The sequence below is a fragment of the Metarhizium acridum genome, assembly GCF_019434415.1.
Source record: "Metarhizium acridum strain ARSEF 324 chromosome Unknown scaffold_13, whole genome shotgun sequence".
Taxonomy (NCBI): Eukaryota; Fungi; Ascomycota; class Sordariomycetes; order Hypocreales; family Clavicipitaceae; genus Metarhizium; species Metarhizium acridum.
The window spans coordinates 1,901,869-1,914,721 of NW_027094016.1; the positions used below are offsets into that span (position 1 = coordinate 1,901,869).

General features: G+C 49.7%; 6 protein-coding genes across 6 annotated transcripts; 2 read left to right on the forward strand and 4 right to left on the reverse strand.

Moving 5' to 3' along the window:
• Positions 1-2,182: 2,182 nt before the first annotated feature.
• Positions 2,183-2,596, reverse strand: J3458_003194 (uncharacterized protein; the record flags this gene model as incomplete). Its single annotated transcript, XM_066117631.1, has 1 exon — positions 2,183-2,596. The coding sequence occupies one exon, from the start codon at positions 2,594-2,596 to the stop codon at positions 2,183-2,185; it is 414 nt and encodes a 137-aa protein (XP_065977418.1).
• A 643-nt stretch (positions 2,597-3,239) lies between these two features.
• sin4_1 (Mediator of RNA polymerase II transcription subunit 16) lies at positions 3,240-4,374 on the reverse strand (the record flags this gene model as incomplete). Its single annotated transcript, XM_066117632.1, has 2 exons — positions 3,240-4,153; positions 4,215-4,374. 2 exons carry the CDS (start codon positions 4,372-4,374, stop codon positions 3,240-3,242), a joined length of 1,074 nt encoding a protein of 357 aa, XP_065977419.1.
• Positions 4,375-4,709: 335 nt separating this feature from the next.
• Positions 4,710-6,532, reverse strand: sin4_2 (Mediator of RNA polymerase II transcription subunit 16; the record flags this gene model as incomplete). The annotated part of the gene is made up of 5 exons (XM_066117633.1): positions 4,710-4,840; positions 4,903-5,556; positions 5,625-5,880; positions 5,952-6,306; positions 6,366-6,532. 5 exons carry the CDS (start codon positions 6,530-6,532, stop codon positions 4,710-4,712), a joined length of 1,563 nt encoding a protein of 520 aa, XP_065977420.1.
• A 1,224-nt stretch (positions 6,533-7,756) lies between these two features.
• J3458_003197 (uncharacterized protein) lies at positions 7,757-8,224 on the reverse strand (the record flags this gene model as incomplete). Its single annotated transcript, XM_007811233.2, has 1 exon — positions 7,757-8,224. One exon carries the CDS (start codon positions 8,222-8,224, stop codon positions 7,757-7,759), a length of 468 nt encoding a protein of 155 aa, XP_007809424.2.
• A 1,219-nt stretch (positions 8,225-9,443) lies between these two features.
• On the forward strand, positions 9,444-11,017 carry J3458_003198 (uncharacterized protein; the record flags this gene model as incomplete). The annotated part of the gene is made up of 3 exons (XM_066117634.1): positions 9,444-9,734; positions 9,796-10,622; positions 10,699-11,017. The coding sequence occupies 3 exons, from the start codon at positions 9,444-9,446 to the stop codon at positions 11,015-11,017; spliced, it is 1,437 nt and encodes a 478-aa protein (XP_065977421.1).
• Positions 11,018-11,057: 40 nt separating this feature from the next.
• Positions 11,058-11,468, forward strand: J3458_003199 (uncharacterized protein; the record flags this gene model as incomplete). Its single annotated transcript, XM_007811234.2, has 4 exons — positions 11,058-11,159; positions 11,216-11,245; positions 11,310-11,383; positions 11,432-11,468. 4 exons carry the CDS (start codon positions 11,058-11,060, stop codon positions 11,466-11,468), a joined length of 243 nt encoding a protein of 80 aa, XP_007809425.2.
• Between the last annotated feature and the right edge of the window lie 1,385 nt (positions 11,469-12,853).

Here is a 12,853-nt window from a genome sequence, read left to right on the forward strand (position 1 = left end):
GCACCCGGCCGGGAGGGTGGCATCGTCAACGACTGGTTCCTGGCTTCGCTGACCGGAAAGGGGTCGAGACTAATTTGCACTGGGCCAGGGTCTATTGTCAAGCGGCTCTTGGGTTGTGCAAACCAATCGATAACACCTCAACGCATTCAATCGTCCATATGATTGCCCGGTCTGCAGGCCATGGCGCGAACAAGATGATGGCAATGGCCTGGTGGACGGGTAGGCACGGCAGACCAAGGAACGCGCCCACGCTCGTCCCGCGGACCTTTCTATCTATCCCCTCGCTTCTTCCTCCTCGGTTTGTCGCCCTTCTACCGAGTACGGAGTACCATGCAAGCAATTACGGAGTACGGAGAGCACAATATCGCCAGTCTCGCACTAACTATTATTGGACCCTCCTCCAGATGACTGTTGGTGGATCTCTCAAGGACACACGCATCGCGGCAACGGGGGAAGGGTTGTGGGCGAGAGCGTGTCCCCCCGGACGAACCTCCGCCCTTCAAGCAACCACTTGAACCAAGCCAGCCACATCCCAGACTACGTGTGTGTCACCCTAGCCAAAGAGTTTGACCGACTGTCAGTTCGAACGAACCAGTTGACGCCCACCGCATCCCAACGTCCCCACCATGCTATGTGGTTCTGGATCTTGTTCCTTGGCTTGGTTCCTGGCCAGGCATCGGGGGACGGGCCATGGAACGACGGATAGTCTTCATTTCGACGGGAAGAATGTGTTCCTGCGCTGGTGCTAGGGACCGACCGACGGAGCCTGCACCCGGTTGCCAACAGGACGGTCACAATTATATGCTCTTTGTCGACTGGGCTTGACGCTGGTAACGACGGTTCACATGCACACTGCGTGGCGGCAGCAGCGCTAGTTTGGGCGTGGCGTTCCTAGACCTCCAGGGTGCCTCAGTCGAGATGCTGCTTGATTGCCGCCCGCAAATCCTCTGCCAATCGCCTGGTACGACTGAGCGGCAGTTGCTCTGCAGGTATTAATATGACGACTGGCACCGAGTATCGACCCCTGTCTAGTACTTCCTCCCGTAAGCAAGTACAATCTCCAAACGATTGCTGCGACAGTTGTTTTCCGTCGTAACCCGATCTGGCGGCCAGAAACCAAACGAAACAGGAACAAATACAGAAGACGGCCTTCGCCGACGTTGACGAGCCATTTGAAGAAGAACAAAACAGGATGAAACCGTAAATGGTTCTCACATTGTTTCAAGCTGTCAGTGACAGAGCCTAGCGCCGGCAGTATGCTCGACGTAGGAGGTGTAGTACTTTCGGTGGCTTCCACCGCATCACCCGCGTAACAGGGTATTAGCGTAGTACTGGATTTTTCCAAGACAAGTTCATCTCATACACGCATATGGAGTATTCCGTATATTGCGTGTACTAGATTCACAATAGGGAGTACTAGTTTTGGGTACCCGGCTCTGCCGTATTGCAACTGGCTTAGAAGCGCACGCATCAGAGCACCAATCCTGTCCTGGTCTTATTTCAGGCTGCACTTCACCGCAGTACGTAGTAGTTATCCCCGACTGGTTTGAAATGTCAACCAGGGACACTTGTCAACTACCTACCTAATAGGTACATTATAAGCTAGGGTATGTACACATGCCGAGGATCGCATCAGGTCAACAGGCATCGGACTAATGGAGTAACCACTCCACAAACCAACATGAGACACCCTGACTGGTTGGCTGGCGATGTACGGAGGTCGGAGGACCAAGATGAATTTGGCAAAAGGAACAAGGGACACAGAAGAATCGCCGCATCCAGACTTGGGGCAGACGACCGGCAAGGTACGAAGTACATCGAACGAGAGTGCGTAAGCGCCTGCAACGTGGTGAATGGATTGGCCAGGCTGAGCTTTTTAAATATTTGCTTCAACGCAATCAATTCATAGCCCGTCAGCCAAGCGCCGTCACCACCAAGCCTTTGTGCCCCCTGCACCCTTACATCGACAATGGCGGCTTCATTGGGAGAGACGAACCCGTGGCGTTTGGTGGTCGTGGAGGTCACGAGATGCTACCATGATGTGTTTTTGTTTCGCAAACCACGTGTGCGATGATATGTGTCTACATGTTTACTTTCACGCGTATCGGCGCCGCTGGGCAGAGAAACTGGGTTTCCATCAAGATGGCATCGTCAACCAGTCGCAATCAACCTAACAGATGCTTCAGAAACCATCAGGGTCATTAACCACACAGAGTGAATCATACAGAGAGTACGGAGTACCAGGCCCCAAAGACTGTTGCGTCCTCGCCAAGAGCAGGAAATCTTTTCCAAAACCTCCAAAAACATCCCGGTGCCCATGTGTCCTACGACTGCTTGCACCAACCACGTCCTCCCGGCCCCATGCCATCTTGCTTGCTTCTTCCAATGGCACCATGTCCAATTGACTCTTGACATCTTCTTGCACGGGCACCTTGTCTACTAACGCGGCTACCTGCGTCGGGAACCACACTTGTCTCGGAACGCCTGACGCAAGAGTACTACAAGGGATAAAAAAAAAAGAGGAAGAGAAAATAAAGCCAGAGGGCAAAATCTCGTGTCTCCTTACCCGGTAGCCATTTTTAGTGATGCCCTCCATTTCGCTATTCTTCCTCCCCCGGACAGAAGATTCTGTACTACTTCTGAATTAGAAGACCCACGGCCCACCGCGTAATTTTAGATGTCTGATAGTCCGCTCCTAAAGTGCTTTTGGAGTAATCCTCGTCATGACTTCAACTGTTGGCCCAAACACAGCCTTGACTGAAATTAGCTGGCGGGGGTGTGTGTTTTACTGGGGCTTGCTGTCTGGTCTGTGTGAATGTCTCTTGATGTCTCCTTTTGGTAGAGATGTGATGCTCGCGCGATGAGTTTTCATTATTGTTGAATAGTCAGTGCTAGGCTAAGTAAGAGGTGTAGGCTCGATCCATCATCGTGCTTCTCTCCCTCAACGCACTCCGTGCTCGTGGTGCCATTACGTCTCACAGAGCTGTCTCTGATGCCGTGTAGTGCGCAATCGAGTGCGGTGCCTTGGGATGCGTTTGCTCACCCATGTTTGACCACCGCGCACCGTATTGCCGGTTCTTTGGCAAAACAACGTTTCCTGACCTCTCTACTTTAGGCATTGAGTAACGCAAGACTCATGTGTAATAAATATCTTGTCCTGTTCAAACACACGAGAATCCATCTACCCTCTGCGTGCATGTCGTAATATTTCTTTCAATAAAAAGTCGGCCAACGCAGCATTACAAGACTAGTTTTCCCTTAGGAAGTAATGCCCAATAACCGCTGCAAGAACATTTGCGCTGTTGTGCAAGCACAAAGGTGAAGCCAGGGCGACTGCCAAACACGTCTTCCATCACCGCTGTGCATCTTGTGCATCTCCTCCATCTGCTTGTTCCACGGCCGCCTCGTAGCTCTGTCCTCTTGAAGATGTCCACATGCACACCCTTGGCCTTTCTAGCAGCCAGACTACTCCTGTCATCTTGTACTTCCAAGAGTTCAAAGTCTGCAAAAAACAACTTGGCCGGATCGGTGAGCTTGCGGAACGCAGGGAGATCCTTGGCAAAGAACTTGCTCAACACCGGTAGGAAATACGAGCCGAGAGACCCACTTAGCAACATCGCCATCTCGAAATGAGCTTGAGTGTTCTTGATAGCAATATCCAACTGTTTCCCTTGCGGCGGATTGGACCGGTTCTTAGCTATCCCGGGTATGTATGCTGCGTATGTTTGTCGGATATCCGACGCCAGTATATTGAGCAACTTCTCAAATTCGGTTACTTTAATCAGGCTCGTGGATGTCACCTGCTGCATTTTTTGGTATGCTTGCTGCAGTTGAGGATTGGGTGGTTTAGCACCGCCTTGTTGATCTCCTGATGCCTGTCGTTTATAGAAGTCGATGGCTTTGTTGCTAATGTTCTCTAGGAGGGAAATTCTGCGGCATACAGCCGACACGAAGCTGCGACTTGAAGACGAGAGCAACAAATGGAGTGAGACGTCGTTCCTGTCGTGTAGATATTGGTTCAACTCCCCAAATCGTTGTGGATTTAGTCGTTGTATAAAGTTGTCATCATTCATCAACTCAAATAGACAGTCAACCAACCAGCACAGCAGATCGACAGACCACTTTGCGCAGCCTGCGAGAGCTTCCACAACCTCTATAAACCTAGCATCAGTATGGGTCCATCAACGTAGCCTCTGCAGGGGGATTAATCTCACCGTGTTCATCCAAAGGACTCATCTTCTCTCTGATGTTCATTGGCGTGTTGCTCGCAAGAGTGATGAGAATCACAACATTTCGCATATTCAGACTGATGATGGCAAATTTGCTCTGAAATGATCGCCTTCGAGTTTCCCCTTGAAACCCCAAGCTACTCATTATGCTGAGGCAAGACTGCAGCGGAGAGTTCCTCATAAGCGAGTCATGGTGCGTCTCCTCAGAATAATCGACTTGAATCTTCAGAATTCGAATGATTTCACTGATCCAGTCAGGTAAAAATCCTGCCTGGCGTCAATTTCGTGGATTTAACTAGCCCGTTTCTCAATGACAAATGCTTACTCTTTCTTATTGCCAGAGGTTGGACAACAGCTAAAAGATCATCACAATTGCTCTGATGCCACAGACAAGAAGCGGCTGTGATGGATAATGCTGCAATGGTAGCAGGATAATGGGCTAAGCCAGGTTAGGCCAACTTCCGTACGCAATAAGCAGAATTATAACTTACGATCTTGCGGAGAGTTGCCAATATCACTTGATGGATACTCAAGTTTGTTCCACCGGACCTTTCCATCGTCTCCAATCTGTATCATGGAACAGCATGTTGGGGAGAAGGCGACTTGATGGCCTGTCTGTTGTTAACCGTATTCCTCAAGATATGCGAACAAACGTATGCATGGCAAGACTTACAGGGTCCGTCATCGGAAAAGCCCCATCCGACCTGTCGCAAGGTCATGACTTTGGTGAGGTCTTCATTCACATACATTTCTTCGAACGTAAAGCGATCTCGATACTCGATCGACCCATCTGACATTGTCAAAATAAGGACTTTTCTGTATTGGATATCCTGAATTCCAATGACGACCTTGTTGATCACGATGGGTTCCAGTTTTTTAAGCTTTATGGTGCTTGGCAGATCCGACGAAACACTGTTTCTCCGATTTCCCAGCTGTTCGAAGGCAGAATCAAGACTTTGCTTGGATTCGATTGCTTCCCACCGATCCAAGACGCTCTGGGCTGATTGGAAGGATCCATCACCCACATCCCTCGACCTCACAGTCATGATCAATGGCGGAACTGTGCTGGAGCCAGTGTTGTCCATAACGGCCGGCAAGACATGTAAAAACGAGAGTTCAGCCATCGAAGCGTCATAATTTGTTTCGTTGGGGCCAGCACATAACCAGCTGGCCGATGCAACATGTGTTTCCACAAGAGCGGGATTTAACCTTGCATTCTGGGGCATGGTAGTTTTCTCTGAAGAGGAACCAGGTCCCGCCCACTGTATTTCGATTTTAAGGAGCCTCAATTGTCGAGACGAGGTTGCAACAGCAGCAAGCAGGTGTTCTGTATTGCAGTCAGCCATGCTGATGTAGGGATTTTGTGGTGGTTTAAAAAAGATAGAGCCCACTCACTTTTATCGGAAGCAAAAGCTGCATGCGTGACAAGCTCATCTGATGTGTTTATGCTCTCGAGCTCCATTGTTGTCTCCTCCATGCGGCCGTTGTTCTGTGACCAGTACATCTTCAACATACCCCCAGAGCTCACACAGAAAAGAGCGCTCTTGGCCGAATGCGGGTGATTTGGCCCTATAGCATGTACGAAGGAGCTTTCATATTGATACCCGTTTCCATTCTTATTTGCCGGCCCGTACATGATGTTGAACGGTTTCTTGGACGAGTCAGAAGTTTTCGACAACACGATTTTCAGCATATACTAAATGAATAGGGGAGAAAACTTACCTGCTGATTAGTTGGGGCCACGGGAAGCCAGTAACAGCCAGCGATTCCATGGAGGTCGTCAATCGTGTCCGTCTCCCATTTTCTGGTTATGAAGGGGTGGTTCAACGAAATAGCAAAGCTCACCAAAGCAACTCTTCCAGCTGCATCTATTATAGCCAGATCCGGAGTGTTTGTCGTGCCCCATTCCAAGTGCACCAGGGGAATTGCTGGCGTTCCCTTGACAAGGTCACAAGTGGTTGGCTCACTGAGCTCCCAAGCCCCGGTGTCCGGATGGCATCTTAAGAACCGAAGCTCAAGAGTCAGACCATCGGGAGTCAATGAAGCTATTGTGCCAGACTTGGACCATGCGACAGCTCTGCCCAAAAGTTAGTATGATGATTTCGTGATAGCCTACGCGTGAGTAAAACTTCATACTGGCAGGCGCCTCGGTTCCTAAGCTCATCTAGCCGTTGCTGCAATTGTTTGCCCTGGGATCTGACAGGAATCGAGAGAGGGACATCGTCGCCAAACAAGTCATCGACATTGTCGAGGTCTACTTGCATGGAATTATCCAGTATGAGAGGCATCTTCTCGGCTGTCATCTGAGCGGGTTTATCCACGGGCACTATGGGTATCTAAAGGTCAATCAGGTTGGAGGCAAATAGCGTATCGATGGAAAGCGCCAAAGAAACAAAGACACAAAAAAGAAAAACAAAGGGCATTAGAAAGATTTTGGCGCTAGCAACTCAGCGATGCAGCCTGCGCATGGAAAGGATGTGTCTAGGCAGCGGACAGAAACAAAATGGTCGATGATTGGCAGAGGAGATCTTCCTTCCAATTGACGCGCATGAGGCAGTAACTAACTGGGGAGCTTGCTGCACGGCCTAGCTCACAATGTGACTGCGCCCACGGCAAAATATCGGCATTCAAGGCAATCAATCGGGTTTAATCTGTGTCACTTACTCCGTACACACGCAGCAACTGCCGGTCACGCACATGTCAAACGTGCTTTGGCTTCTTGAAATATACGGGTACATATTCGTGTATTCTACGGTGCATCTTTCATATATTTCTTCTACCGCGATTTCATATCATGACACCTGGCAGAGACCACGAAACAGCACACGCAATCGACTTCGTCCGCATTGCAAGTCTGTTACAAGTTGTATCGAAAAGGACTTATTCTCACGGTCTGTCAAATCTTGTAAACCATGAGTTATTTCTGGTGGACCATAGTTGCGCTCTCATTCTTGGTTCTCTCTCGCCAGCGCGAACCGCAGACCCATGGCCACAATGAAACACGCAGCAAAACAGACCATGACATCAACAAAACTTTGATCGTATCGTGGAGCCCATTTCCTGGACCTCATGTCAGGGAAACCCATTCGGACAGGTTCCGAGTTATTAATTTCGACAATCACTTACGCATCAAAAATTAAGGGGATGATGATATTGCTCAGGGAGAAGCCAATAAAGGTTCCTGCGGCATATACAGCTTTTTTGGTGTGTCCAGCCACATTTGATGTGCCCAGACCGATGCACTGAACCCATGCGGAGGAGAAAAAAATTGATCAAGTAGAAGCCGGCAATACGACCACCCCGATTAGTATCAGGCAGTTGCCACCTATCCGTTGTCGACGCGTGATCAGTCAGTCACAAGCGTGCCAAGGAGAACCATAACTGAAGTTTTACTCACAGTAGGCCACACCCAATTATCACGGGGAAACAGGACGCGGCGATGATGAAGAACCGGGAATTGGGTACTGTTCGACCCAAGTATCCTGATCCGAGGATACAAATGAAGGCCAAAGCACCAATCGGCAGATTCAACAGCAGAGATGTGAAGACGTCGAATCCATGCCGTTGAAAATTATGGAGCCAAAAGCAGTAACGACACCCGAGCCCGTGCAAGATACCGTGGACAGGGTTATTATGCCCCAGAGATAATCTGTTAGCGCCTCTCTTAGCTGGTAAGATTTGAAAAGATTGTTCTCAGCTCCGGCGTTGTTGGCCCGCACCCGTTCCTCCAACAATTTTCGCTCCTCCTCTTTGAAGCCCTTGGCATTGTGAGGCGTATTTGGAAATACCCACCAAAGTACAACGCCCCAAAGAAAGGTAATCGCACCAGCAATGAGATACATGTACTGCCATGGATGGGGTGAGCCTCCTGATATGTGGCCCAGGCCGTAGTTGATGAGGGGCGATACTAGGAGCGAGCCACCGCTGGACGAATACCAGTAGCTGGACCGCAATACTTGCTCCGAGTGGGTGTACCAGAGGCTAACGACAAGCATAAAAATGGGAGAGACACCGGACTCGATGAGTCCCAAGAAGAAGCAGTTGACCAGCAGACCTTGATACGACCTACAGGCTGGCGTGGTGAGAACTACCACTGCCCAGACAAGGCAAATACCGGTACACACCAGACGAGGTGGATACTTTTGGGCCAGAAAGGAGAGAGGATAAGTTCCAGCAATGTATCCGAAGTAAAAGATCAGAGTGGCCCATGAGTACTTGAGGCCAAAGATGGCGGCCTGGCTAAGAATGGCCTTGTCATAGTACTGAAGCGCATATGTAGCGCAGAGCTGAACATGCTGTTAGAAGATGCAGTACACTAGTTGACTTCTCTTCCGGAATGAAGGTAGAGCTAGAATTTACGAGATGAGGATGCATACAACAGGCATTAGCTTCCAGTCAATCCTACGGAGAGGTCGTCGGTTGGTCCTGTCGTCAATCTCGGCAAAAGACGGTGCTTCTGAGGGCTACTTTTCTTTTGCCTTGACACTATCCACGCCATGGTCAGGGTTTTGACCAACTGTTGAGCTGTACTTTGGTCCCTGTGACATGATGGCAATGCAGTGGTGACGAGACGGGGGACGAATGGAATGGAAAATGTCTGGTAGTTTCGGCAACGCGTCCTAAGCAGGTGCGGACAGCACCACTTGTAAATGGCTCAATGTCGAAGTTTTGTGTACTTTTTAAAATAAAATAATAAAAAAAGACTTCCCATGGCAACCAAAACTACCACAGATTCCTCCCGCAATACACCATCGGCAATGACTGTTTGAACGACATCGGCGGAGTAGAGACCAGAAGCTACATATGAATGATACGCACGGCTCACGGCGGAGCGTTTTCAAAATAAACTTATCCTTGGCGCGACCCGCACATTTCCGACGCTATTCCGATTGGCATGTATCCGACCCCTGCGCCTTCCCCGGCCCGTTCGGTCAGCCATTTCCGAGGGCTGCTTACTGGTTGCTGAAAGCTGGGGATGATGGACCTCTAACGGAACTGCCGCCAGTTGACCCGTCCAACGGCAGTGAATCGCGTGGGGGGGGTCCTCTCCGTCGTCAATTTGCTATTTGGATTCTCGCTTCGCCCTTCTCCTCCCTCAGTTCTCGGCTGCCGAGCCACGTGGCAAAACTATTGAGACTCATTCGCAAGCTTCAATATAGTACTCTTTGAGCCTAGGTAATATATTCGGGTAAGTCTTTATGCTCCGAGAGAGCTATGAAGCTAGCCACGCGATTGCTTAGAGCGAGGACGCCGTCCAGCCTCAGGGTAGCTCGGCAACTTCGACCAATTCGTCCTGCTTCCACCTCTTCGGCCGCCCGAAATGGAAGCTCCAAGACCCTTTTGTATCTCGCAGCTGGCCTGCTAGTTGGCGGTGCTGCTGGTTCTTCCTTTTTAGGACCTCGTTCTGAGGGAGTGTTATCGCGTGTCACTCCTCGATGGCGGGATGTACCTGGAGGCCGTGGCGCACTTCCTCGTAAATACGCCGACAAGAAAACCATGCTGAAGGTACGCCTGGAAACGAAGCATTTCGGAAATCGAATGTTAATTTTTTATTTTCTTCACGTAGGCGGTTGACGAAATACGATCAATACTAGGCGAGGATGCAGTCAGTGTAGAAGAATTCGACCTGGAAGAGCACGGCTACTCCGAATGGTCTACATCCAACACAGACGTTCGACCAGTGGCTATTGTCCGACCCCAGTCAACAGAGCAGGTATCGACCATCGCTAGAGTATGTACCAAGTACAAGGTGCCAATGGTTCCTTATGGCGCAGGGTCAAGCGTCGAAGGTAACTTTAGCTCCCCATACTCTGGCATATGCATTGATCTATCTACCATGGATAAGATTGTAGCCTTACACCCCGAAGACATGGACGTGGTGGTTCAACCAGGTGTAAACTGGACCAATCTTAACAATGACCTCAAGAACTCTGGATTGTTCCTCCCCCCAGATCCCAGCCCGACAGCCCTAGTCGGCGGAATGGTCTCGACAAACTGCAGCGGCACCAATGCCACGAGATATGGCACCATGAAGGACTATGTAGTCAACCTGACGGTGGTTCTCGCCGATGGATCCGTCATCAAGACCCGTAACAGACCCCGAAAGACCTCTGCCGGCTACAATTTGAACGGCCTCTTTGCCGGCTCCGAAGGGACTTTGGGCATCATCACTGAGATTACGCTGAAACTAGCGACTGTGCCATCTAGACACAGCGTTGCAACTGTCACGTTCCAGAATATCAGACAAGCTGCAACTGCTGCGGCTTCAATCGTTCGGTCCGGCATACCTGTGGCCGCCGTTGAGCTCATGGATGACGTACAAATGCAAATAATTAACAAAAACGGAGGTGCTGGGGGGAGAATGTGGAAAGAACTACCAACTTTATTCATCAAGTAAGATAAAAAAACAAAGATGCTTCCATTTCCAGTGTCTACAAAAGACTTGAATATTCTGGACTTATTCGGACAGATTCTCAGGAACAGATGCCACAGTAAAGGACAATATAAAATCCGCCCAGGCGGTTGCCAAATCCTTTGACTGTAAATCATTCGAATTTGCCAGTAGCCCCGAACAAATGGAGGCTCTGTGGTCTGCAAGGAAACAAGTACTGTGGGCTTCTTTAGCGGTGAAGCCCGAGGGCACCGAAGTTTGGTCTACGGACGTAGCCGTTCCACTGTCGCGAATGGCTGACTTGATCGGCAAGTGTCTTCCATTTACCTGGGACGGGATCGTGCTAATTAAGAGTAGAATTGTCTCAGGAGAGGGCAAGAAAGCTTGGACTGTTTAACAGTATCATAGGGCACGTCGGCGATGGAAATTTCCATCAGATGATCATGTATAACCCGAATATTCCCGAACAGAAGAAGGCAGTTACAGAATGTGTCAACTTGATGGTGGAGGATGCTATCGCAATGGAAGGAACGGTTTCAGTGAGTCCTATCTGGTCCAAGATGTATCAAAATGTTGTTGTCTAATTGGCCTGAAGGGGGAGCACGGCATCGGACTCGGAAAGAAGGTATGTGATGAAATCCCCGAGATTGGTGCAAGTGTATGACATTGTCTACTAACAATTTCACTAGCATTGCTTGGCAAAGGAGCTTGACGGTGCAACGCTGGGAGTCATGAAAGCTTTGAAGGACTCTCTTGATCCCCAGTGAGTATTGCCATTGTTCGAATGTGAACCGTGACTGATAAGATATAGCTGGCTGCTTAACCCAGGGAAGGTCTTTGATGAGTAGATATTAGCCATGAGTTCGTGACGTAAGATTAAAATAGTACATATTTGATGAATTAAAAGACGTCTCAAGTGCCAGTACCAGTAAAGCAGCTAACGGTGACGTCACACCGGCCAAGACGGACCCGATGGACTGATGAGGTTGATGTCGAGTGATGATGACCCAAAGTTGGAGCTGCTTGAGTAACAGGCTGCTTGAGCTGTTACTCAGGCATGGTTACAACAGCAACATGGTAGAGTCGAAGTAAGAGGAGCTCCTCTGAAGCTGATTGTGTCGTAGTGACCCCCGATGCTTGAGCCGAGACTGCAAATCCCGCCGTCATACAACATTGTGGGGTCTGATGCCTTGATTATGCGACCGTCGTCATCATGTGTTGACATCACTTCATGCCTCATTCGGAAACCAAATTATATAAAAGTACAGGACGTCCAATGTCGTTACCTCGATGAAGGATTTTGCAAACCATGAGACGTCGAGATGCATCCTCCCAAGCAGGCCTGTCATTCATGCCTTTGAACCAACCCTCCTCACCACCCGAGTCCTGACACCCCCGCGCGTTCCTCTCCTGCGAGCGATGTCGAAAGCGCAAATCCCAATGCGAGCCATTCAATGGTGTTAACCAGCCGTGCAAGCGGTGCGCGCTCGAGAGACGACCCTGTGAATTCAGACAGAGCGGCTGTTTTGACCACGACGCTCCCAGTTCCGCAAGCCTGCTCTCTGAATCTGACAAACGCAGACAAGAATGGAGAGTTCTGGTGTGTGTCTTCATATATCTCACAGATGAAAGTCTAGCGACGCGGCTCGAGGCCGAGCCGCTTCTCCCAGAAAAGTCAAGACAGCTTGTGCGAGACAGATTGTTTGCGTCGTTTGTGAGCGCCATGCCTTACAGCGTGCTGTGGGAGAGTTTCTTCGAGCTTTCAATACAAGCTAAGGGCCGGGATTCGCTGCATTCCCTCAGGAAATTCGGTCTAGGGATCCAAGTTCAAAGCATGGTGCTCGAGATGGAGTATCTGAGCAGGGCGTCGGATCGATGGCATCGTCAGAACCAGCACCAACAGGATGGTAAAGAAGCCCTACATGACACAAGCTAACAAAAGGCTACAGAGCTAATATTCCTTGTAAAAGACAGCAACGTATTAGTAAAGGAATGCCTTGACATCGAGTACCATTACGTCGTCATGTAGAGCCTCGGTCCCGCATCATAGGCATTGCTATCGATCAGGTTAAGGAGCCAGGACAAATCCATCTCAAATGCGGATGTAGAAATATTGACACGCCTTGCTTCGAAAGCTAACAAAGCTAGCCGACACCTGCTGAATATTGTCGTCGATACCCTTGGCCCCTTGAGACTGTTGCCTTATATTCCCGTGCGATTCTGGTTGTTTATT